This window comes from Temnothorax nylanderi, unplaced genomic scaffold (genome assembly GCF_030848795.1).
Source record: "Temnothorax nylanderi isolate EJ_2023f unplaced genomic scaffold, tnyl_v1.0 TNYL_tig0218_pilon, whole genome shotgun sequence".
In the NCBI taxonomy this organism is placed as follows: Eukaryota; Metazoa; Arthropoda; class Insecta; order Hymenoptera; family Formicidae; genus Temnothorax; species Temnothorax nylanderi.
Genome location: NW_027249280.1, coordinates 133,421 through 159,410, shown reverse-complemented (window position 1 = coordinate 159,410; position 25,990 = coordinate 133,421). Strand labels below are relative to the sequence as shown.

The 25,990-nt window shown below is 42.0% G+C and overlaps 2 protein-coding genes across 6 annotated transcripts in view; one reads left to right on the top strand and one right to left on the bottom strand.

Moving 5' to 3' along the window:
• The window catches only part of Kay (transcription factor kayak), a 37,597-nt gene extending 15,926 nt beyond the window's left edge, over nt 1-21,671 (top strand). For 2 of the 3 annotated variants that reach the window (XM_071717613.1, XM_071717615.1), the window contains exons 2-3: nt 19,199-19,645; nt 19,865-21,671. In XM_071717613.1, the coding sequence (XP_071573714.1) occupies nt 19,199-19,645; nt 19,865-20,443 (1,026 nt within the window). In that variant the 3' untranslated portion in view covers nt 20,444-21,671. Of the gene's footprint in view, nt 1-11,987; nt 12,431-19,198; nt 19,646-19,864 lie in introns of those variants that run through there. The other variant, XM_071717616.1, reaches the window with a different exon arrangement.
• On the bottom strand, nt 21,599-25,967 carry Mrrf2 (mitochondrial ribosome recycling factor 2). 3 transcript variants are annotated; one of them, XM_071717609.1, is made up of 5 exons: nt 25,753-25,967; nt 25,204-25,504; nt 22,293-24,064; nt 21,945-22,091; nt 21,599-21,856 (listed from the first exon to the last, which is right to left on the bottom strand). In XM_071717609.1, the coding sequence occupies exons 2-5, from the start codon at nt 25,352-25,354 to the stop codon at nt 21,695-21,697; spliced, it is 2,232 nt and encodes a 743-aa protein (XP_071573710.1). In that variant the 5' UTR covers nt 25,355-25,504; nt 25,753-25,967; the 3' UTR covers nt 21,599-21,694. The 3 variants fall into 3 exon arrangements, with proteins under 3 accessions (XP_071573710.1, XP_071573709.1, XP_071573711.1); XM_071717608.1 differs by having other exon boundaries at nt 25,204-25,420; XM_071717610.1 differs by lacking the exons at nt 21,599-21,856; nt 25,753-25,967 and having other exon boundaries at nt 21,947-22,091; nt 22,289-24,064; nt 25,204-25,739.
• Between the last annotated feature and the right edge of the window lie 23 nt (nt 25,968-25,990).

Sequence of the window (25,990 nt, the reverse complement as noted above, 5' to 3'; positions counted from 1 at the left end):
AAATATCTCCCTCTTCTTCTAATATTTCTTTTATTCCTGAGTGTCTACGTATTCATTGCTATGTCTACGGATTTCTTTTTCTTTTTGATGATATATAAATTATAAATAATTATGCAATTCGACGATGATCAGACAGTATCGCACGCGGAAATTTCCGGCGTTCATAGTCGTTTTTTTTTCTCTTTATTTTTGCCGTGCTTATCTCAGTTTCGCGTCTTGTGAGAGGCGGGGCGCGGGTGAGTCATCGCCGCGTAGTTCGCCGGCGATTTATGAATGAAAATCCACGCACGTGTCGCGTGCACGTTGTCGTCGTCTCGTAGTGACGCCTCGCTACAATTATTCGCGATGGCTCATAAACACATCGATTGTGCCTTGCGCTCATGCGAGATAAATCGATACCAGGAAAAAAGGAGTGCATCGCGGAGTTGTGCGCTTGTAACGTCGAGCCGCGCCGAAGGTTTCGCCTTCGCATTCCGGGAAGTCGACCGCTTCGCTGCGCCATCAAGGAGGAAAACTTGTTCAAGGTTCAAACTAGTTTTGTCTTTCTTTTAAAGTACTGAGAGTAATCTCGATTAAATACAAGTGCTACCTTGAATTCCAAAACTAATCATCTATAACGAAACTCTTAGAAAATTTTTTTAATTACCTATACTTTTCCTTTCTACTTCTTTAAATCGTCCGCGTGGAATCAAGTACAGGGATTTATTTTAAATACAGAGAGTATAAAAAAAAGACAGAAACTACGACCTCTTTTGTATCCGGAGGGAAAGATTTTTTAACGTTTCGCTTCGTTTTATCGAAATCTTCCGTCGTTTTCCTTGTTGCAACACGTTCCTTCGCGCTCGATTTGTTTTATGGCGTCGATTGCGAAAGAGGAAACGACGCGTGTGTTGTGCCCTCTTCTACGGCAAAGCTGTAAGAACTTTTTGCGCGTAGCGAACTGGCGATCCGGTGTAGTCGACCTCGAAAGGAGGTCGATTCCGCAGAAAGATATCTTGCGTATGAATGACGTCAATTGGCTTAAACACTTTCCCCGCGAGAGAATGCGTCGAGTGAGCTGGACCTCTTCGCGTAATCTGGCGAACTTTCTCACATTCTCGAAGAAGTGCTTTGAGAATTTCTTATCTTGCGAACTGTCGTCCGGATATTGAAGTGCCCGCTGCAAATAACGCTTCGCTCTTAATGTACATTTAATGGACTGTTCTACGTAATAAGATTTATTACTACCTGTCTGCATGCTTTGACAAATTGCCATTTAACTGCATTAAGAAAATCTAGGAGCATCAGTAAGTAATAGACATTAGAAGCATTTTTTTTCTGAGCGTATTTATGCACGTACATTACTTACCTAGAATTCATTCTTTTCATATTCCAACATCGTTTAATGATAAGACAATTGAATCTCGAATTAGGTATTGAGTCTACTGATCTCATTCTTCGATGTATACAGATTCTTTTAAGAGAGAGAGTTGTATTCATGTTACTTTGAAATATATCTTTTAATTCTTTCTCTCGGACAGTATCGGTCGTATGAATAAGGTCGGAGAAGAAAGAAGCCGGCGTGTTTCACACGGCGCGCCGACCGAGCTATCGCTCACAGTCTTGCGAGGCAATTTCTGCGCGATGCAAGGTCATAATGTCGTCGATAATACGTCGTCTATAATGTTAAGCGCGTCGCGATAATAACGCCTGCTAACTGCGCCTTGGTTTACCTGCTGGGCCGCCGACGAAGACGGCGGCGCGGCCGATTAACGTAATAATATTATTACCGTACGGCGCGCATACACACGCACATACACACGCCGGATTATGGTAAGCCGCGCTCATGCGTCATACGCTCGGGATTATATCTGCTTATAATAACGTCAACCGAAAGAGCCCGCCGTCTCTCTCTCTCTCTCTCTCTCTCTCTCCTCTCTCTCTCTCTCTCTCTCGCTCTCTCTCTCTCTCTCTCTCTCTCTCTCTCTCTCTCTCTCTCTCTCTCTCTCTCTCTCTCTCTCTCTCTCTCTCTCTCTCTCTCTCTCTCTCTCTCTCTCTCTCTCTCTCTCTCTCTCTCTCTCTCTCTCTCTCTCCTCTCATCTCTCTCTTGTCGTTCCTAGTACGAACGAATACCGCTTTAATACCGCGAGACCACGCGACTCGCGATATTAGCGAGACATTAGGAATATAAGATAGAAATAAAACTCACCGTCGAGATACATGATCTGAAATATTTTCAAGAAAACGCGAAGGTTTTGGATATGCGTGGCTACGTGTAATTTATATGTTTATCACCGAGAAACTTAGAATGCAAATATAATAGTCGCCGCTCACGAAACCAAACATCTGTGATTTTGAATAATTTTGTTTAATCTTAAACATTGTTTAGATAGGGAAAATCAAGGAATGTGTAGTAAAATTATTTCACTAATGTTAGTTATTTAAGTGAATTGACTTTTTGTCGACGATAAATGGCAATGTTAATTTAAAATTAACTAACATAACCGACGCATACGTATTTCATACATATTCCTACATTATCATTCACATTGTAGCGTTCTAAATTTTCCAACGTCAGGTTTCCTGCTCCGGCGGCGATTTACTAATGAATATCTAATGCGGTCGTTTCCACATAATAATCCGTCGCGTTGGAACGACCGGCCATATTATTCGCTCTCTAATGGATTTCCCTTTGTACGTCACGAAAAACGCGATATAGAAGGAGATAAGATCTGGATCCTTTTGAAAGATCTGACGTTGCCGGATCGGGAGAGTAACACTCTCGCAGGGAAGAGAAATAGGTGAATCGAGGGGGGAGTCGGGGACCGCGGTATGGCCCGCGGGCCCATAATTCAAAGCAAGCAGCTCTCTCGGGCATGATGGCATGATAAACTGGCCCGGCTATTGGGGGCGATGCGCTCGCGAGTTCGGGAGGTCATAGAACCCTGCGGGCCCCTTTTTAAAGAGTGCGTTATGACGCGTGGGATAAACGTATCCAATTTCGTGGAACCATTGTCCACGCTCGAGACGGACATGAAGGTCACAAAAACTACGAAGGCGACACAAAGGGCCGACCTGTCCGAATATCATTAAATAGATTAATGTTGAAAGCCGAACACACACGCGACGTGAGATGGGATTATAATACGGCGGAGATCTAATTATTCTATTGTGTCGCAGATGTGATCTAGAAATTACAAATGTTGAGCATTCTAATATTAGAACAATAAACTTGATCAAAGTAAAAATAATTCGTAAAATTTTAAAAAAGGTTGCTTATTCTTTCAATTTTTTTAAGCCTTTTGTAATATTATATCTGTAATAATTAATAATGACTGTAAATGTAATAATTAATAATAACTCTAAATAACTATAAATGTAATCAATTTTAGAATTGAAAATTTTATAACAGGATGAGATAAAAAATATGAGTTCCGATTATAGTATATTGGATTAAAAGTATATTAAAAATAAAACATGAAATAATATATTAAAAAATGTTACGATAAATGCAATTGTTAAAGTTGCATTTTCCAAGAGTAATCGTGAACCATTAACCAAGAGCGGCCGTTTCTGAGAGACAAAGGAGATAAAGCTGACACGCGTGACTGGAGATAAAAGAGCAAAGTAGGTTCCTAAGAAATCCGGGGTAGAGAGAGATTCGATAAGAGGAAATAATAAACATGTATCTACCATTGAGAGTTTGAAATTGGAAAGATTGACATTAAAGAATTCGAAAATGCAGAAATAAAGAAACGTAAAAATAGGTATTTATACGTTCATATTTAGCGTTAAATGCGACCGTTTCGCGAGTCATATGACTTTTCGAGATAACTGATACGCGAATTTCATACGGAGGTAGATAAAATCAGATCGCCACTTAATTAAAACATTTTTCACATTACTGTATAGAAAGAAAAAGGATGGCTAGTCGCGTCTTGAGATCTAGCTCGCATTATGTATGCGATTATGTAGGTATTCCTCTCCGAAGTGAGGCTGTCGAAGAGTGCAACCCGTCGGAAATGCCTTCGTGCTTGCGTCATTGGTCAGGAATTCATGGACCGTTGTGCCCTCAAAGTGTTTTCTCCTTCTACGTTGGAGGTCCTTTTTTCATTCCATCTCCTTCGTCCTTAGGATATTTTCAAGAGCCTTTCAAATACGGAAGATCGATGAGATTCCTCCGAAACAGTAACGAAATAATTTTCCTTATACGCATAATTGTCGCGATAATTACTTTGTTTTCCAAATTTTGCTAAATTATTTTCTACAGATGTCTCATATAGAAATTAAAATCAATGTAATCTTGGTAAACGCAGTTTTTGACGTAGAAAAGTGATATTTGGCTATCTCTGTCTTATTTAAAATTAATCTTATTAAAATTATATCGGTTTTAATCGTTTATTTACTGTTGCCACACCGATAATATCATCGATAGCTTTTAATCTCGGTATTATATTACGATCATGTAGCACGGGAAATAAGATCGCGGAATCAAGAATGTCATGGAAAATAGTAGACTCACCGTAAAATAATCTTGACAGATATTACGATAATTATAGTGTGATTTACTAACTAGCCAATTACTCTACATTAGCGCCGTTGGCGTCGGCGAATCCAATCGATCATCCTTGATGAAAAGTGAGTGATCGCGCAGCCTTGAACTAAAGCATTGGTTTCAACAGATTTCTGTATCCTTTATATTGAAGGCTCGATTACACGCGTATTATTCGCGACAATAGGACGGAGGATCGTCGCCAGAAGAATAATGTGCGCTAGATTTATTATGCTAGATTTTTTGAATTTCGAGCAGCATTCTACACCGTGAAAATATCTTATTCATATGGTTAGCTGACATATAGGTGTAGCTATAGTTAGCACTCGTATAGATACATCGTTCCTAGAAGCACGACGATCAAGTTTGATTGTCACGTGTGGAAGGCGATTATATTCTTTGCGGACCATAAACTATCTAAGCAAAAAACTAAATATTTGCGACTTTTTTTTAGCTAAAATTAAAATTAGTTAATACAAGTATTATTCAAAGTTGATTTGGTTTAACAACTTGATTATTTTAGTAATGAGTGAAATGAGAGGTATATATATAGATGAAATAAAAATAACGCCTGGATTTTTCACAGTCGTATTTAAATTGCAAATGCAAAATTGAGAAATATTTTCTAGCAATTTTCTATCAGTTGCATTTCCCAAAATCTCTTGAGGGACGTCTGTTTTGCGAACTTGTGACAGCTTTGAGCTTAGGCGACACGACGAAATCTTGGCACGAGATTTCATCGGGATACAGACAAGGCCGTGGCATGCCGTGCGGAATTTCCAAAATTACGCCGAACATGCGACTCACTCTACAGTGTCGTTCACCTCCGATCGTGACTCTGCAGCATCGCGCACTCGACCAAGCCTTTGTTCTCAGGCTTTAGTGCTAAAAACAGTTGGACCGAACCACTCCAGTCTTATCTCGATGTTTATTGAGTACCCGCGGGCCAGTTCGGAGTTACCGTGTTCGGCGTTACATGATTGCTGCGTAGAACCGGCTCTGGGAGCTAATCAGAAAGACATTGATTGTTCCAGTTTTGACATTTCTATATATAACTTGCAATTATAACTTTTATAGTAAGAAGGCTTATCATCTATTTTTGTACAATTTTTCCGAAGTTTCTTGCTCTTTCTGTTTCCGACGATCTCGCTAAAAATAACTTAATTACTCGCGTTTTTTGAGCGAAATCGTAGAATATGTACATGTCTACAGAAGCTTGCGAGAGTTGCGAGTCGCATCGCTACGACGCAAGGGCGGCGTGTGACCGACAACGAGTTACTGTTCTCAATGATAATCGTTAATCGAGGCTCAGGAAAGGCCAGACTTCAATTAAGCACCCTAGAATCAGTCTCAAGAACTCGTTGCGTTGAAATGATTCAAATGAGATTCAGAAAAGGGTTGGCAGGATGAAATTCTATTATCCGTTCATTCTAATATACATATTATGCAACGTTTTCTTTAATTTATAGTTTTTTTTATTAGTTTCTGTCATAAATTATTCGTATTAGTTACAATTGTTCTGCGTAGTGTTAGTGAATCTATTTGTTAATCAGTTAATGCAATCCCGGGTACAGTCTTTTTAAATATAAACACGGCGACATAGAAGACACAAAAATTAGTTGTATGACAAAACATGTATTTTACATCCGGTGACTATCGTCGAAATGTATTCGCGGAATGTTCCCCGGTCGATACTACACAGGAAGTAGTCGGTGTATGTGACGCAACGATCTCGCGTTCAATTTTGCATTTCTCGGTAAGATGATTCGTCGTGTAACGACGAACTGTGAATCATATCGCGCCGCTGGCGCCAATCAGATGCCGGATATAACCGGGGACCGTCGGCCCGATTGCGGGAAGCGCGCGTTTTTTCACGCTTAATGCCAAAGCGGATCGGCAAATAGCTCTATCGCGTTTGGTAGCGGTTTGAGCGCGCGACAACGAGAGGCCCCAATGAAGTCATCCCTCGGTATCCCCCTATTGGTGCCGTGCCGGTCGGCGCGGCGCGCGGCGCGCAGCGGTGCGCACGGTCCGGTCCCCTCGCGTCCCGCCGCGCCGCCCGCCACGCTGCACGGCCGAGGACTCTCTGGCGGCTCCGACGCGCCAAGTCCTCTCGAGACAAAGCCGAACGCGGCCGAGTGCGGCCGAAGCGGCGCGGCCGCGCGCGCGCGACCATGTGGCGGCGACGCGATGACAGAAGCGCTGTCAGTGTCACTGCGACTGTCGTCCGGCGTGGTGGTGCAGCGGGCCTCTCGGTCGCGTTCGCGGTTGGGATTTTTGATCTCTCTCTCTCTCTCTCTCTCTCTCTCTCTCTCTCTCTCTCTCTCTCTCTCTCTCTCTCTCTCTCTCTCTCCTCTCTCTCTCTCTCTCTCTCTCTCTCTCTCTCTCTCTCTCCTCTCTCTCTCTCTCTCTCTCTCTCCTCTCTCACTTTTTTTCCTCCTATATTTTTTCCTCTCTCTCTATCTCTCTATCTCTTCATCTCGCCTCGCTCTGCCGTGCGCGGCCTATCGAATTCACCGCAAGGTCGGCGACGGTGGCGCGACGTTTCCCCGCGCACGCTCTCGCGCGTGACGTCAAGACGATTGTCAGAAACGCACGCGTACGAAACGTGCCACGCTTCGTTTTCTGTGAAAGGAAACGCGAGTTCAGTTCAGGTTAGGCCCCGTTGGGACAGACCGCGGTTTCACGAACAGGCACGAGGTCGTCCGTCGAGCTCTCCGTTTCGAGGTGAGTCGAAAAATCATTCCCATTTTAGGCTGTTGCGAAAAAAGATAGCTGGTTAGGCCGTAACGCCGCGCGCGTCCTTGCGCGGCTCCGCCGTTAATTGCGCTCTTAGCAGCGCGCTGATAATGATTTTCGTTCGAGAGACGGACTCTGCTGGTTTAACGAGCGGCTCTCGATCCCGCGGCGAGTTCAATCCGTTCGTAATCTGGCTGTGCAGATTACGAATTGCGCGCGAGCCGTTTCGCGCAGGTGGCGATTCCACCTTTAATCGCCGCCATCATTTTGCGCTTCGACCGTAGAAAATTATTGCAGATGTTATTCTGTTGGAAAACCCCTCGAACGCGCGCGCGCGCGCGCGCGCATGTCGATCCTCGTCGGTGAAAAGAAATATAATTATTGCGCGCTTTTTAAGAGCGCTTATCGTCCCACGCTGTTTTTTCGCGCACATATTTTCTCCGCCGTTTGCACTTTAGACCCGGTTCGATTTCGTGCGCGTAACGTCGCTTTTTAGAGTAATTAAACAGCACGTATCTCCGCCTTGACCGTTCTTCACGCACAACTACCTCGTAAAGGCTTTGCGATCGTAGCTGAATAACAGCAATGTCGGTCATTGTGAAAAAGGAGCAATTTATGCAAACAAAATACATTCCATTGATTAATACCGAAGTATGCGTAACGTATACACCAGCGTTACATATCTATAAGCAGCGACTGTCCTGCGCGTTTTTGACGTTTCACATCGGTTTTGAGCCATTGCGCTTTGCAGTTTTTTCGAGAGCAGATAAATTATATTAAATCGCATGCGGTCGCAATATTTATTAAACGATTTGCGATTCCGCGATATCGTTTGTTATCGATTTGAAGAAGAAAAGAAAATAACCCGAGTGACGACATCGCCGCGCTGATTGACGTCACATAATGCCAGATAATCGCAGCGCATAATGGCATATCTCGCATGCATCTGCTCGGCGAATCAAACGTTGCGTTTTAGTAAGTGGCACGATGCGAAATTGTCGCGCAACGACTTAATGAACTTGAGAAAACTGTCTCGGCAGTAGATTTTCCGTCGTTTCGAATCTCGGCGACGGTTGCGGCAGATCTCGAAATCACATACCTACTGATCAAACCAGCGATCTTCCCGGGAAAATCCCAATCGCGTTGCACGCTCCGTGTTTTTCCGAATATCGCGCCAACACAGCGCTCGCGCGGAGTTCCTTCCTGCGCGCTGGACTCGATAAAACAAAAATAAATAGTCATCGCATTCGTTGCGCAATCTAATATTAGCCTCTCGTTTCTTCTCGTTTTATAATGTTGCATTTTTCTCAGTTTCTTACTCGTTAAAAGTGAGAACCTACTATACCTACTATCCTTTTTCTCTATTCATATCTCATCCAATTGTATTTCAGTTTCCGTCGTTTCAGTTTGCGTGAGGTCGTGGATTTTCCTCTAATTGTAAGTGCAATATACTCCTCTATCTGCATACGCTATGCACTTTTACGCGCGCACGCAATATATGTATAGACGGCCGCCGCGTCGCGTTGCGATGCATTCGAGACGCACACTACTCGCGCATACGCCCGTTATCATGTTTACATTCTTTGTTCTCGGCGTACCACTGGCATCGACACGTTCGCATCGTGGAAAGAAAAACCGTCCTTTCAACTCACGGAAACTCGCTATAAACTTGCAACATATGCGCAAGTGGACGTTATGCGATGGAAATGATTTATTTCTCGTTAACTCCTCGAATTCTTCTTCCATTGAGCACTATCAACGGAAAGTTTAATGAATTCACGAGAAGAGTTATGATATCCCAGTACTAAGAATGTCCTTACGCGAGGTGAATTGAAAGTACGTGTATAATACAACAAAGTAAAATGGAAAATGACGTATTCATGCTCCGTTTGTCATTATCTCGTTTGTCATTATCCCCCATCGGTAGCTTTCGCGAGCGAGTTGCGAAATCGGGTATTAAGAAGGCATCGGGTCTCTCGCGAGCGGAAGCGTTAAAAACAGCAAAAATGGAAATAAAGATAGAGGTTCCTTTGTTATCCAAGGTTGCGCTCTCGCGGCCGCAGCGCGGCGGTTGCGGCTTTCAACCGCGCTTTTTCCGGCGCTCACATAGAACACGCTACTCTGACGTAGTTGCGTTATTATTTACCGCGTAATATCCAGCGGTATAATTATCCAAGTGTGCGAAGGGCAGTAAAAAGAGAAAGAAAGAGAGAGAGAGAGAATGCGATAGACGCACAAGTAAATATTGCGCGGTGCTCGGTCGACGTCAATTTACTTGTTTACTGTGTTCATTGCGTAATCGCACGTTGCATTACATTAAAATAAATATAATCTTCGGCCACGAACGTGATCGATAAAAAGAAGTGATCCAATAAGAGGACTGGTTTACGCCTGGGATAATTCCAATCTTTGTTTGTTACTACTTATTTACTACTACTTACTACTTACTTATTTACTACTATTTACTACTTAGTTACTACTTAAAAAGAATATTGCGATATTTTGTACGTAATAATAAGAGAAATAGAACCGTTATGATATACGATCAAATTAGAATCAAAAGCCATACGGTCCAAGCTTAGATCTTTGACAGCCTTATATTAATTTTCATGTGTATATATATAGTATATATATATACATATATTTTTTCCAACTTATTTAAAATATATACATGAAAATTAATATAAGGCTGTCAAAGATCTAAGCTTGGACCGTATGACTTTTGATTCTAATTTGATTGTATTTTATACATAGCAATTTCGTGTAGAGGAGAACGAAATAAAATATTTGAAAATGAGAATTAGGAATAATGCAAAAATTAAAAATAATAAAATATTAATCTTAGAAATCATGAAAGTGAAACGTATCGGAATATTGTTTTGAAGAGTCGTAAAAAAGTGTTGAGAGCTCGTTTTCTTTTCCTCCGGAAAAATCTGAGTGCCTCTGGAAATTTACTGATATACATATACTTCGTTAAGTTTTTCTAGTAGCGTCATGAGTATGGTAATCTTTTCACGAACAACGGTCATTACAGGCGATATGTGTTTAGTGTTGGCGAAACCTGTGACAGGCTCGGCTGGTCAAACACGCGGATTGTTTATCACAACCTGGTTGCCACGTGTTTTCATATCAAGGCGAGATAAGCCTGGTTTTGAATGTCCATACCGTGTTCATAGAGCCTTCCGTCTGAATGGCACAAAAGCGAACAGCTAGGTTTTAACAAGATATTGTTGACTTCCCGATAAGAGAAATGCAAACTATATGCGTGTAAAAAAAGATTCCATATAATTTAATTTGCAATATCGATATATATTGATTTTTGTAGTTTATCGCATAATAAAATAAATCTTGAATTTATTGTCCGAGCAGGCTTGATCTTTTAACTTTATGTTTTTAACAGTTTAATTATATCTAAATAATTATATTGATTTGGTTTTATCGAGGCTATTTTTCGGCATTTACATTAAAGATGTTTGTCGTTGTCGCACAGCAGTATGAAATATCTCTAAAATAAAACCAGCTATCGTCGTGGCGCCACATCAGGCTTCTTAACGACGCGATACGAGGAAGCCGCATCCTGGAAATGTCCAGCGAGATAGACAAACAACTCCATCCAGCATGACGCGACCATTTTAAGCTTTCGCTTCTCTGCCAGTTTCTCCGATATATTAAAAACAACGCATAAATTACAACGGAGGAGAGTGCGCAGAAAGAAAATATATTTTATATTTTAAAAGATAAATTTATATATTTTTTAGATACATATTGTTTATGGAATATAAATTCTCTAAGAATATTAAAGATATTGTTGTGTGCATTAAAGATCTTATTAAAATTGCTCTATTTTTTTAAATCAACTTGATAATTATTTAAACGAGACAGCCAATCTGAGTTATATAAGCAATTTTTTACTGTATGTGTCAATTCAATGCAAAAGTATGCGAATGATCGGTCATTAATTCACGCCTCTTTCTGATATCTCGAAATTGAAGCGTTACACGCTTGAAATCGTCAGCGGGAGATCTCTTGGCTCCGGTCCAAGTCGACGAATCCGCGAGTAACGGCGTCGACGACAAACGATCCTACACAGGTGTTAAACTTAGAACTCGAACTAATTAAGGCCCTCCAGACGGCGAGCGGCCGCGTAACAGGGAATTTCGCGCCTACTGGGAAAACCACTGATCGGGAGCAAAGTCACCGTCTCACTGATTCATTTTTTTTTTTTTTTTTTTTTTTAAGGGAGATTTAAAACTCCAGATTACATAAATAATCGAAACTTCTTCTGTTATCTGTTGTGAATATCAAATGACCGATTGTGTATCATTAAAAAAATGCATATACAATTCTAAACATAAATATAACAGTCATATAATCACGTGAAATTAATTAGTAATTTTTATAATTAAACATATTTATTTTTAAATAATTTTTACATCAATATCTTATTCTTTATTCGTAATCTAACCCAAATTGCGATCGATTATCTTTTGGAAACGATTCACGAGTTCGTAAGCGCGAGGATTTTTTTAGCGGTCAATGGTCCATGCACGTGAGATGCTAACGAAGCTGCAAAATGTTATTTCTCCCCCATCCCTGCTTTTCTCTCTCTCCCTCGTCGCGTTCATCGCGGAGCGCACATACTCGAAATTCGAAGGTTATTTTTAGGATGAGTTTCGTCGTCGCGTAAGGCCAGCGACGAGCGGCGTCGGCGTCGCTTGCTCAGTATTAAAGAGGCGTCGGTGGAGGACGCAGTGGTTGACGACAAACTCTTCGACGAGTGAAAAGAAACGGGCGCACGAGGGTGGTGCGGTTACAAAGGAGGGGGTGCGAAGCGAGATAGGAGGAACGAAGCGCACACCGACGCCCGAACGATCTTCCTACGAACGAACGATCGACTGAGATATCATTTATTCATTTATTTATTTCCGCTTTCCCAATCCCCGCTCTGTTATCCAATCCCTCTTTCCCCGCTCCCCCTCCCTCGACTTCCCGTGTTCCCGTATACGACGCATTATCTCTCACTATCTCACCGTCATACTTTCGACGACACGAACAAACGAAACATTGAACGAATAACCGATCCCTCGAGCTATGGCAGCCACCGCCATGGACCCAGTCGACATTGCGAATATACTCGCGCAGGAATTGCTTTATCAGCAGGTAATCGTGAAAACCGATCTCCCGACCGCGATCTCCGGAATATCTTCACAAAGTAAAGCGTTATCGTAATTCTTTGTGCAAGTGTCCGAAAGATAAGCAGCGGAACGCATTGTTTCAGTATAAATACATTAGCCTGTTCGCCGTTAACACATTGAATCTAATTTCATAAAACACTTCGCCTAAACTCGATATAATATCTTAACTTTTCGCGCAATAAGTCAAAGATACTTTTAAACAAATCAATTTTAAACAAATACAAGATAAACTATACAATTTTTATTTATTCTGAACTTCTTGGAATAAACAAATTAGAAGCTAATTATTTTACTTTTTTAAGAAAAAATTCCGCACATTTTCATTACTTAACTTATAAATACCTTTCTCATTATCTAATATCATTTTGATCGACTCGTTACGGGTGATGAGAGAGAACTTGAAAAATATTTACCGCGCGCGTTGCCCATGTAAACTCCGAACTCCGATGTGGATACATTTTGACGGGGGGCGATATTCGATCTCATTGTGATCGCGTAGCGCGAATAAAGTGGCTCTTTGTCGACTTGAAAAGGGCTCCGAAGAGGCGAGGAAGTTCTTCGGAGAGACGATCGTTTCTGATCTGAAAATAAACGCGAGACGGCTGGCGCGCGCTTTGGAAGCGGGATGAGAAGAGAGCGCTCTTCATTCACGGCGCTCGATTAATTGTAATCGCGAATTGTCGGTCTCGCACGGCGAAGAAGCTTTCGCCGAAAGATCCAGCCGATCCGTCACGGTTCGTTCGATCGCGAATAACGTGGCGGCAATTCTAATCGCGCAATTCCTGTGAACTTGAAGGAGAGAAAGCTCGCCTTGGAGCGAGCGAGCGAGCGAACGGTTCGGCTTATGCGGGATGATGATTGCGATGCGAACGAGCGGGGAATTGTGCAACATTGTGCAATATCGTTGGAAGTTCCACCCGCCACGGTGAAACTATCGCAAGTGTACCGAGAACCGTTTATGCCGACCGTTTGATTAATGAGCTTGGCGGGGATCATCATAAAACACGAATCGGATCTAATTTGTGATTTATTGTCGGGTTCTGAGACGAAATTAATACGTTCAGACTTTATATTCGGAATCAGTCCGACATCTACGATCTCAGCTATTCTCGTCATATGGAAAAGTGAAAACCTATTTCGTGCTATCAGTCAATAATTTCCGAGATAATTTTTATCATTTTTGAGTGAAGAGAAATTGTTGAATATTTACAACGCTCATACTTGAGATTAGAAATATCGTTATATCGAATATATCATTAGACTCGTGAAAATGTCAACAAATTAATAGACGGCGATACGAGTCTAATGATATATTTGAATTGACGCAGGCTGAAACATGCGTTTGTTAAACTTATTAACCGGTTATTGCGATAAATATTACCACATGCCTCGGTAGTCGAATTGGTACGACGCCCTTCACGGAATGAGGGAGGTTCCAGGTTCGAATCCTGGCTGAGGTAATATTTTTCGCAATAATTTCTTTACAGTTTTTTAAATAATTAAATCGTGTAGATTTAATTCCGGGGAGGGAAGGGTATTAATTTTCCAACGATAGCTGTGTTTCAAGTCCGACAAATAATCGGCGCGCAGTTTATTAAGTTGGCATATATGTATGTATAGAGTATATACATTGTAATTCGTTACTTCTGTAACTATTAATTTCTTTACTTGCGCACCACGTACCGCGCCTGACTCGTATCGCCGTCTATTAATTTGTTATCGTTATATCGACTTTTCGCTTGAATTGTCTCTCGATTTATTTAAATTACAAGACATATTACGCTAAATTTCTAACGTGCGGGGATTTTCTAAAAGCCTAGCTAAAAAGATAACATGCTAAGGACTCAACAAAATTGCAAAATGTTTCAACCATTATTAGATCTATGCACGCGAAGGTTATTAATCTGCACATTGCGACGTTTCCAACAAATATCGCCAATTAATCCGACGTTGGCACAGCTGCAAATTATAGTAGTAATTGTTATTCGAACAGATTTAGTCCTCATATTATCAAAAAACTAGGTATATAATAGCGGTATGATAGGATCAATCTTAATATACTGAATTTTCAACATACAATGCATATATACATAATAGTGCATCTACAACCGAAATTTGTATTCTGATAAGCGAGCAGTTGTAAGATCTATATATCGCGTCTCGGTTGATTTATATCTCGACCGCCGTATAAGCGCACGGTATCTCGGTCGCGATAGCATTGCGAGTGGTCACGAGCGTGCTTTCTGGGTTCGATCGCGTAATTAGTCTATCGTCCTCGCTCTGGAAGCGACGTTCTAGGCGAGGATCTATTTTCCCGCGGTGTAGAATTACATGATCGTGTCGATGCAATGCGATGTGATGCGACGCGATATGATACGACATGATACGATACGATGCGATGCGATGTGGACACGCTCGCTAACTCGCTTCCTCGCTTCCTCGCTTTTACGCGCTTCTCGCCGCGTTTCGGGGCGAATCGAGCGGGAACGGCCGCGGCTATTATCTGGACACTCGTTTCGCAATGATTTCTGGTGACTGATATCGCCCTTTGTTCGTAGACTCCGCAACGCGCGCTCAGGACAGATTAGAGAGAGAGAAAGAACAGCGAACACACATTTATTTATAGAATCGCGGACCGCGTGCGCGCGCCCGCCGTACGTGTCCGGCATACGTGTGCGTGCGTGCGTGTATGTCCGTCGTGTCGTCGCACGTGTGCGCATTGCACATGTGTGGACGAGAACGAGCGTGCGAGCGAGCAACCGCATCGCAAAACGGAAGACGCGTGTGCATGCCAACATTGCCAACAGCCGTCGGCTTTGTGAAAAAAAGCGCGACGCGCGCTCGTTCTTGCTCCATCTCGCAGAAGGGAATTCCGTTGAAACGCGGGATAGCTAGCGATTCGCGAAATCCTGCGTAATTCGAATAAATCAGTGTTTTTTTCTTCGTTTATATGCCCGCGGCAAGATTAGTTGATTAGTATAATAACGAATATTAGCGTTATCGTACATCGATCTACATTAGCCGCCGCAAAACAAGTTTTTGCGGTATTCGCGATCAATTTGAAGCAGAGTCCTTCGTAGATGGAATTAGATTAGACGGAATTTTTTCCATTTTGTTTTAACACGTCTAATGGCTTTCTAATTAAATTTTATTAATTAAAGTATCATCCGCGTAAGATTTATTCGTATCCCTAATTCGTGAAAGTCGCTAGTTTTTTACGAATTTAATTTAATAGTTTGAAGAACCTTTGCCTTATTGACGCGTCTTTTCAATTTTGTATTTGGATATTATAAAAAAGGCACAAATACCCTTTTTTCTCTACTCGGGTATATGCAGTATTTGTCGCGTGATGTGCAGTGCGCGGAGTATTGAAACACGCTCGAACAAAGCTGCCAAAGGGGGGGTCGTCGCGCGTGGTGTGCGAATGTGATTCACGTTCGGACGAGGGAAGACTTGTCGACGCTGTATGATGCACGCGCATATAATGACTCGTTCGAACGAGCGATGTTCGAGTGATCCCGCGACAAACAATGCGGAGTAAGGTGAACGGCCCGGAGGCCGTCGAGAATGGCCGGAAGCCGTCAGTTCGGCGATATAAGTCATAAATAAAACGCCATTTCTCCCTGCCGATAAATATCTTTTTATCAATTCTTTCTTTTTTTTTCTACAAATTTCTTTTTCACTTAAATTTCATTTCGAGTAGAAAACTAGATGATTCTCAGTTTGTCCCGCTATTGCTCTCCGGTCGCGTTAAAAGTTAGGTCCGGTCTACAGTACGTGGAGTAAGCCTGGAGTAAGGAGTAAGAGTAGGCGGGATTAAGCATTATAGCCTGTTGGGTCTTGATTGGCCGAGCGTAAGTGTAAGAGTAAGAGTAAAAGTAAGAAATAAAATTAATTTATTTCGCTTACGCCCTTACGCCAGCTCTCTTAAACCGAAAATAGCCCTCTTATGCCTACTCTTACTCCTTATTCCACGCTTACTTCGTGTATTGCAGATGACGCTTTACGGTTATCTTGTCGACGCCGCACCTATCGATCTCGTTGCGTGACATTTCACCGTTTCCGTTTTCAGCGGAAAGCAAACAGCGCCCGATAAGTCGGGTTCGCTCTCGAGGATTCTCGAAATTCAACTTCCGATAATAACTCGGTCATTGCGATCATAACAGAATCCATTCCTGCGATCGTAAATTCTCCGCCGTGCCAAAACCGCAAGGTGCCCACGCCGAAAGATGCCGCAATAAATTTAAGATCGTGACCCGCGGAGAGATCGAGGCAATAATTGATCGAGATCTGAAAAAGCTTGGCTAGCGAATCAAAAAAATGATTGACGATTTTGATTGGCAAGGATGGTTTTGTCATGACAATTAACATCTTCGATGATTCGCAACGTCGAACAATATTAACATAAATTATAAATCGTACACGAAAATCGTGAAAGAATATAATTATTCAAATTATTATACTGCATCTTATCGATCGCAAAACCGATAAAAGTTGATCTTTAAAAAGCAAAGTTGCGCGGTTCGATTAAGCACAAAAAATTACAATTAACGGACAATATATTATCTACCGTAATCGCATAAGATTTGCAATTTCCACTTTTTTGCTACGGTCTTAACCCTTTGTAACTCATGTTATCAAAAATAAAAAATATGACAACTATTTTAAATTGATTTACAACAGATAAATTCATGATTTAGAATGTTGATGGAAACTTTGCCGGTTTGTATTGTTACCAGTATTGTTACCAGGAGTTACAAAGGGTTAAACGTTCGTTTGAATTGTAATATTTCAATTCGCGGCGCGATATCGTTTCGAATAAGCGCGCTAATGATCTAATAAATAATGGAATGTCGCCGATACCGAGAGAAAGAAACGGACACCGCGATCTCTGAGGATCGTTCGATCGACCGATCGCCCCGGGCAGTTTCTATAAATTTCTAGGATCCACCGTCGGCACTTTCTCGCACAGGATCGGAATTCCAGTGACCGTGACGCCGCTACGCGCACGGACACGATTCGGTAACGCCTAAGTTTAACGCTCCGGACATTCCTGAGGTTCCCCGCGCGATGGGTGAGAGAGAAGCACGGTCGGTGGGTGGCCAAACACGACGACGGCCGAAATCGGCGAAGCCGTTGCCGAGCTGCGCTAAGTAATTTTAGCGATGACACTTAAAGACCGCCTGTGCCTACGATATTTCCCTCGTCTCGCGGCGTGATCTCGTCGAAAGGAGATGCACATCAATCGATAATATATATGCAAAATAATATTTCTCTAACATGGTTGGTTTTGCCTCGCGTTTGAAACACGCGAGAAAACGTGATTACGAAAGTTTATAGGTATCAGAATACAAATTAAAAATTGTTAATTGTTTCACGTGCTGCTTGACTAGAATATTGATTAGATACTTAGAAATAGGAGACAGTTAAGCCAATTGCTTTTCGTCAATTAAAATCAAATCTGCAAATGGAAGAGATACATTGGAATTTGAGGTTGAGCTTTCATTGCAGATATATCGTTATAAATTTCAGTCCCGCGTGCTCGTTTAACGCGGCGCGGCGATTCGACGTCTCTCATCGAGAGAGGCGAAGACGACGACGGCCGACGGCGACGGCGGCGGCGGCGGCGACGGCCTTCGTTAAACGGAGATTCGTAATTTTAGAAATGATAGCGAGAGCCGCGCGCGCGGGCACGTCTTCTCTCAAGCGCGCGCGCGCGAGAAAGAGCGAAGGACGCCGCGGGGCTTCTCTTTTCCTTCCTCGCGTCCTTTTGTGTTTTTCTGGGAAACGCGCAGCGCGTATAGATTACGTCCCCGACGACTGGCGATTGGCGGCGCGATAATGGCGCGCGAGGTTGTCGCTACGTGAGCTGCGATTCGAGGTGCTCGTTAATACCGTCGCAGTTAGGGAGAACGGCGGGCTCGTAAAGTCCGTCTCTCTTCCCCCTCCGTCTCTCCCCCTCTTCTCCTCCCTCCCCCCCTCTCTCTCTCTCTCTCTCTCTCGCTCTCTCGGTGAAATCGCGTTCGACTGACCGCGAATCTTTTTCATCGTCTAGCCACCGCTGCCGCATGGAAACGACGTTTTTATTTCGATGCGAATTACAGTATTACGCAATAACGTTATAACGCACGTGCGCCGGCGCGGCGTTTGTAAATTGCCGCCGAGGAGACGCGAGGGAGAGAGACACGCGGATATTTTCGCGAATTAAATCGCAAGACGTGCGATCCGTCGTAATTTCAATAACGATCGTACGCGAAATCGTAACTCTCGCGAACGGATCTATCTATCTGACTGACGCGACGATACGTTATCGGCTATTGGATCACGGATATTTTTATCGAGCCATCTCGGCGAGATTACCTGGCTGATATCGGACCTGGAAACTCGAAGATAACGCGATATACACACCGCGCCTACGTTGGCGGCAGTTTCTTTCCTGCGAAAGAACACGCCGCAGAAGATTTTACGGTCACGAAGTCGAGTTGTTGGTCGTTTGCTGCATTTCCAGACGCAGCTGGGAACGGCGGAGAGAAAGAAGTAAACAGCTAACTTTTATTAGTACTCGTACAAGCCGCTCGTACAATTTTTCATTAATCTCGCCACTGATACCTTGGTATAAACTCAGAGATTCTGTTGTTCCTCATTTAACATTGTAGAGATAAGCGCGTTTTTCGAAGAGTGATTCTGTGGACACCGCTTTCAACTAACACGGTCCATTGTCTTTGTGTTGCAGCTGGTATCTCTGGACGGATTGCACAGCGGAGTGCCGACCAGGACGACGCCGACGCTGACGCCGACCACCCTCCGCAGCATCGAGCAGACGTTCCTGGAGCTGACGAGCGAGTCGGCGTCGCACAGCCGCGAGGCCGGCTTCGTGCCGCCGCTGGTCGAACCGTCGCAGCCGACCCCGGCACAGACGCAAAACACAACGGCGATACATCTTCCGGCGCCGACGACCACCCTCATCGAGACCCAGCAGCAGCAAACACAGCCGCAGCAGCAACAACAGCAGCAGCAGCAGCAACCAGTTAGACGCAATATGGGTGGCAGGCGGCCCACCAGAACGATCGGGATGAGCCCCGAGGAGGAGGAGAGGCGACAGATCCGGCGCGAAAGGAACAAGATGGCAGCGGCGAGATGCCGCAAGCGAAGAATGGATCACACCAATGCCCTACTCGAAGTAAGTGCGCGAATTATAAATACAATATATTGCGTGGCTTACTAGAATTAGCATTATATATCGCATATAATGATTTAATGAATAAAAATCTCAGTCTCGTTCGTAGAGGTAGCTTCACAAATTATAGATCCCCAATCTTTGAAAAGTCACGACTGCGTCATCGCAAAGAAAAGAATACGTTACTATATGACATATTGTTTTTTTTTTTTTTTTTTTTAGGAAACCGAGGGCTTGGAACAGAAGAAACAGCACTTGCAGGACGAGATCGAGCAGCTGAAACACGCCAGAGATGAGTTGGAATTTATTTTGGACGCTCACAGAGCGGTCTGTCGCCGTTCCCTACGCCCCTCGTCCCCGCTGGACATAAAACCCGTGATAAAGACCGATCTTGCGGTCGAGGATCAATATGCCGCCGAACCTGTGAAGGGCGACACAACGGTGGCCGCGGCAATGAGACCGAATAGACCTAATTCATTACCGGTCGGATTGGACAACAATAATAGACTGAATTCCCTGACGATGTTCGCGGAACCGAAAGGGAGACCGGACACCCTCGCTTTCAAGACGGTGGAGACACCGTCCTTTATGAAGCCGTCGATGGATGTGGCCGGTATGCCGATCACCACTCCGACCAGCGGCATACCGTTTAATTTTGAGTCTCTAATGGAAGGCGGTACCGGTCTCACGCCGGTCTCGACGCCCCTGATACCGTCGTGCTCGACGCAACAGAGAAGCAATCTGTCCGCCGTGGATCTCAGCTCCCCGGATGCGAATCCCCCGAAGCTCGTGAGTTTATGACGCCACGATGACACGGTGGAGCACGGGTCCAACGAGGAGAACGATCCCGAATGAGAACGGGAGTACCATGACGCGAAGAATTTCTACAAGCGGGAGCAGAAGTATTATGCGCGTGCTCTTTACAACGAAATTTTTAATCGTTCTTAAAAGCTCTTTCACGCGATTTTGCTTATTAACAGCTGGCGCTTTTTCCTCTTCAAGCGTATCTCTTTTTCAAAGTTTCAACGCGTGCTACACGTAGAAAAGATGAATTGTATTTAGATTTTGATGGTCTGCGAATACGTATTTGATTCTCAGTATTTTCCTATTCATAGATGAATCTTGTCAATCTGAAATTGTAACTTTGTACATATAAATGAATAATGTTCTTGTTACAAATATACATCGTAAGAGAAGGAGAGATATGTTTGAAGAGGAAAAGCGACAGCTGTTTGCGCCTTAAAGGAAATTGTCGCAGATATGAGCAATAATGTCTGCACAGTGATATAAGTATATTTAACGTTTAAAATAACGAATTAGGAATAATGAATGTAAGATTTCGTCATTTTGTAAGCGATCCAATGAGACAAGTGGAATTTTATACTATAATTCTATTCTATATTGTAAAAATAAAAATTTTAAGACAAAACAAGATTAAGCTCAAACTTTTAAGTACATTAGGTACGCTAAGTCTTAAGAGCTCTTTGAATTGCGCTAAGATTAATCAACAACCGTTTGCATAATTCAAATATTTAATATTATAATATTAAATATGGGCGGATAAATAAAATTACACGAATGCGAGAATTCCTCAATTTTATCCAACATTTTCTTTACGACGTTAAAAAGAAAATCTCGCTTTCGTCCTATCCGCATTTGGCATAAATTTTTATACGCGGCTGTCGTTTTTCCAGTCTCACGCGACATTATAACATTTAATCCCTCCATACGATATAATATATATATATATATTTTACGACGTATGACATTTTTGCATGATCTTAAGCAATATTAATATATTTATGCGCGACTGCTAGTTATGATGCGTGGAAGCTGTAATGATTTTCTGATTGAGCCCGTTAGCAATTTTTCTGCTCCGGCTGATTACCAAGAGCTTTCCGTATCATACTTGGTGGTCGCTATTGAGAATTGTATATGGAGATTGTAACGCACCAATGATAATGTTGCAATATATTTTGATTAGATTGAGTCAATAAAACGAAGTGAAATTGTACTTTCGGTAATATTATCTCTTTGTTCGTACTATTCATTTCAGAATCCTCTAATTTTTTCGATAGCTTCTTCTTCGTTGATAGGGGTCATTAATTGATAGTGACTAAATTCCAATGAGAACGTCGCGTTGCCCGATGTGATGATTCTCAGCGCTGTTGAATATCCCAATAATTCCGATAATGGCGCGAGAGTTCGGATCACCTACGAAATTAAACGCAAATCTATCGTAATTCATCAAACGGTAAAATAGTTACAATTTATTACAAATAAGAAAACATAATTTGTTCACCTTATTATTGCCACGCATATCAACTTGTTGTATTACCGCTCGTCTACGAGTAAGATCAGCATTGATTTTCGGTGAATATTCCTCTGGTGCAACGATTTCCAGTTGCATCATAGGCTCCAGCAACACGCTATTTCCTTCTTGGAGTAACTGTGCACATGTGAAGCATACGCCATTTAAACACCGTATTGAACATTGAAATCGGTATTTTACTATTTTCTAATAAACAGGCAAAAAAATAATTTCTGTATTTATGGTAAATATGATATAATGAATTCGCAATAATCAGAATTGTAAATATCAAATATTATTTTAACTAATAGAATTTATTTAAGATGTATACATACCTACCTTTCGAATGCATTGCAAGGCAGCAGCAGAAACAATGGTATCCGAGGTACCGCGCGCTACCTCCAGCCAGTGGAGTTTGACGCCAACATTAATCACCGGACAACTTAATTTCACACCGTGTAACAATGCAGCGTTCACGCTGTTTTTAATCGCGCTCATCACCCGCGGGTGAATACTGTCGATATTCGAAGCAGTTTCTGAAGACCTGTCCAGAAGCAGTTTCGTCTTGCCCTCGTAATTAGGTATTAAGGACATAGTGATGGTAACTTTGTGCGTCGTTTGGCCCACCCTGTGCTCCACGGATAGCGTATCTTTGACGGCATCTTGAATCGTTTCCTTATAAGCGATTTGCAAGGGACCTAGATCCACGTCGATCTTATATTCAGTCCTAATTCTTTGCTTAATGATATCTATGTGCAGCTCTCCCATCCCGCCGAGAACGATCTGTTCCGTCTCTAGATCGTTCTTCACGTGCAAGCTAGGATCCTCTCTCTGCAGTTCCTGAAGAGCGGTCTCCAGGGCAGACTGCGCCGAGAGAGAGGGCGGTTCTATAGAACAGAAGAAAACGGGATCGAGCAAGTTCACTCCGGATGCAAAGAAATTGTCCACGTAGTTCAGCCGGTTCGGATTCTCCTCCAGCATGGACTGTTTAGCGCGGTTGGCTACAGATGCGCTCGCCGTCACCAAGTCGCCGGTGATAGTACTCTTCAGCCCACTTACAGCCGCGATATTGCCGTAACTGACTTCGGCCATCTCTTTATAATCGTCGGCGCAAGCGACGTACAGGCGAGTACACTGCTCGCTTTGCTCGCGCGTCACATTGTATAGCTTCTGGCCCTTCTTCATGTTACCGGAATAGATTCTGAAAAATGTAATTGGTCCTCTCTGCTTATCGTGAACAATCTTGAAGACTCTGGCTGCCAGATTGTTTTCGAAATATCGATACGGATTTAGTTGATCTAAATTCGTCGGCGACGGCAGATAGAGAATGACGCTGTCCATTAAAGGCTGCACTCCGATGTTCTTATAGGAACTTCCCAACGTTACGGGCACACCTTTCCTACCTACAGTGACTCTGCGTATGGAATCGACCAACATTTGTGGCTGCACATTATCCAGAGACTCTTGCTCTATAATAATGTCTGCCAGTTTGTCGTCTAAGCCTGACAGCTTGTCGGTCAATAGCCGTCGCTTCTCACTGGCAACGTCCCATAGTCTTCCGTCGTCGCTTTCAGTTATTTTTGCTTTTATTAAATTCATACCTTGATGTTTCTTATCGAATGTTAACTTTTCCATGGTTATCACATCTACGATACCTTCTAAGACTCCTGCATTCACCACGGGGATCTGTACAGGTAATGTTTCTACATTTAATTTAGATTCGACAGACCGTAAACTCATATCAAAGTCAGCGTCCGCTCTGTCCATTTTGTTAACATAGATTATCCGAGGGATATTATATCTGTCCACTTGTCTGGAAACTGTTAGCGTCTGGGCCTCCACGCCGGCGGAACCGTCCAGGACCACAATCGCGCCGTCTAATATCTGCAAAGTCTGCTCGACTTCCATGGTAAAATCGATATGACCAGGGGTATCTATTAAATTGAAGCGATAGTCCTTCCAATTGAACGTAACGGCAGCCGAGGTGATCGTTATCCCGCGCTGACGCTCCTGCTCCATATAATCGGTCACTGTGTTGCCGTGATGAACCTCGCCCATATTTCTGATGAGGCCCGAATAGTACAACATCCTCTCAGTTGTGGTCGTTTTTCCTGAAGAAAAATATATTTAAATGGAAATATATACCTTGTACGGTGTCAGACTGGATCTTTGTACCTAATAATATTTTTGCGTGAATTTGTATACATTTTTCAGCTCAACAACTACGCGCCGAGTAATGTCAGTCTTGAAACGCAGTCTCAAGTTTTAATAGTACAATCATATAAATTGATAATCAATTTAATAATAATGATGCTAATAAGCATCCCCTGGTGAAAAAATTACTTTTTTTTTTATTTTTTAAGAATTTCTCATGTTTTAGATTTATAAAAAATTGTGAAAAAATATGTCAAAATTTTCAGATACTTTCAGTAATAATTGGATGAGAATTTTCAGAATATTTCAGTATCTATATGTATGAAAATTTCTGATAAGTTGCGTGGATTTTCTCATTTATTCAGATTTTTATGAAAATATATTGGTAGGAAAAATTTGAAATATTTTTTTATTATTTTGTATGAGTTTTTCTAAAAAAACGTTTCAATTTTGTATAAAAAAATCTGAAAAATCCTGACATTCTGAGAAAGTCTGAAAATTTTTATAGAAGTTCTGATTAATATGAAAAATTCTGAAACATTTTTCCATCAAGGTCTTTAGAACTGCAAAGGACTTATTGCGAAAAATATCACCCCAGCCAGCTAGGGTTCAAACTTGGACCCCTCTACTATCTAATAGTGTACAAAAATATATTTCTGTATTTTGGAGGTAAAGAATCGCATCTCCATTATTATGAATTCAGAGAAAACAAGGTTCAAAGTTTTAAATAGGGAAATTATATATATATATTTTAGATATAAAATAAAAATAGCGCCTTGATTTATTATAAGATTTTAATAAAGTAATTTAACTGGCACGTTTAATAGTACAACTGCCAATAACACGCTGTACCTTTAAAAATTAGGCATTATAAAAATTTTCAATACAACTTTTTCTAAACATTGTACTTTAGGAAGAACTAGTAATAATAGATATAAGACGCTTTACACTATACAATACAATTTAAGCTCCTGCTATATTGAAAAATGTATTAACTCCATTTTGACAAAAACTGGAGGTACGATTCTTTACCTCTAAAGTACAGATTTGTATCCAAAGGTATCATCAATCAGATGAATCAAACAGAAATACTAACCAGCGTCAATATGCGCCAGTATGCCGATGTTACGTATCCTTGAAATTGCACATTCTTTACTTTTAGATGCCTCTGTGAGAGAGGCATTTTTATGCATATATCGCGCGCGCAATTTACACCATGATGTCTTTAAGAAATTGTGCTTCAGCATCCTCTCAATGTTTGCCAAATCTGGCAGTGTTTTCCAAACAGTCCTGTATCTTTCCACTGCCTGTTCCTATTTAGACAAAGTGGTATCACTCTTTTTCATCTTTTTCTTTTCTTCCAAACCATTTTATATACTTGTGTTTTACTTTTTGATCTAATCAGGAAAAATTCTATATAAATTAAACATTATTATAAAATATTTTAACGCTTTCTCACTACTGAGTATTAAACAACTAAATGTAATTCTTTTTTATCCATAAAAATATTCCTTTTTTCGTTAAAAACACTTTATTAATTATAAACAATTGCCGTTTTACACTTAAGAACTTATTGTCAATCTTATAACCATTATTATGTAAAGAAAAAGTGCATGGTAGTTGCACCTAACCTAAAAGTGCTTACTATTTCATTTAGGAAAAAGACGCTTATATCACGCTAAATCGAACGTGGAACAAATGATGGATCTGTCAGATAATTAAAGAGACATCGTACTCTTTTCGTTTCGCAAGATACTTTTTATTCGACGAATATACAATTACACAAAAATCTGATACACTCGCGGCGAGGTAGACACTTCCTTCTCGATGAGTTTCGGAACGCACCGCGCAATCGCGCACGGCCTGCTGTTGAGTTTCGCTCC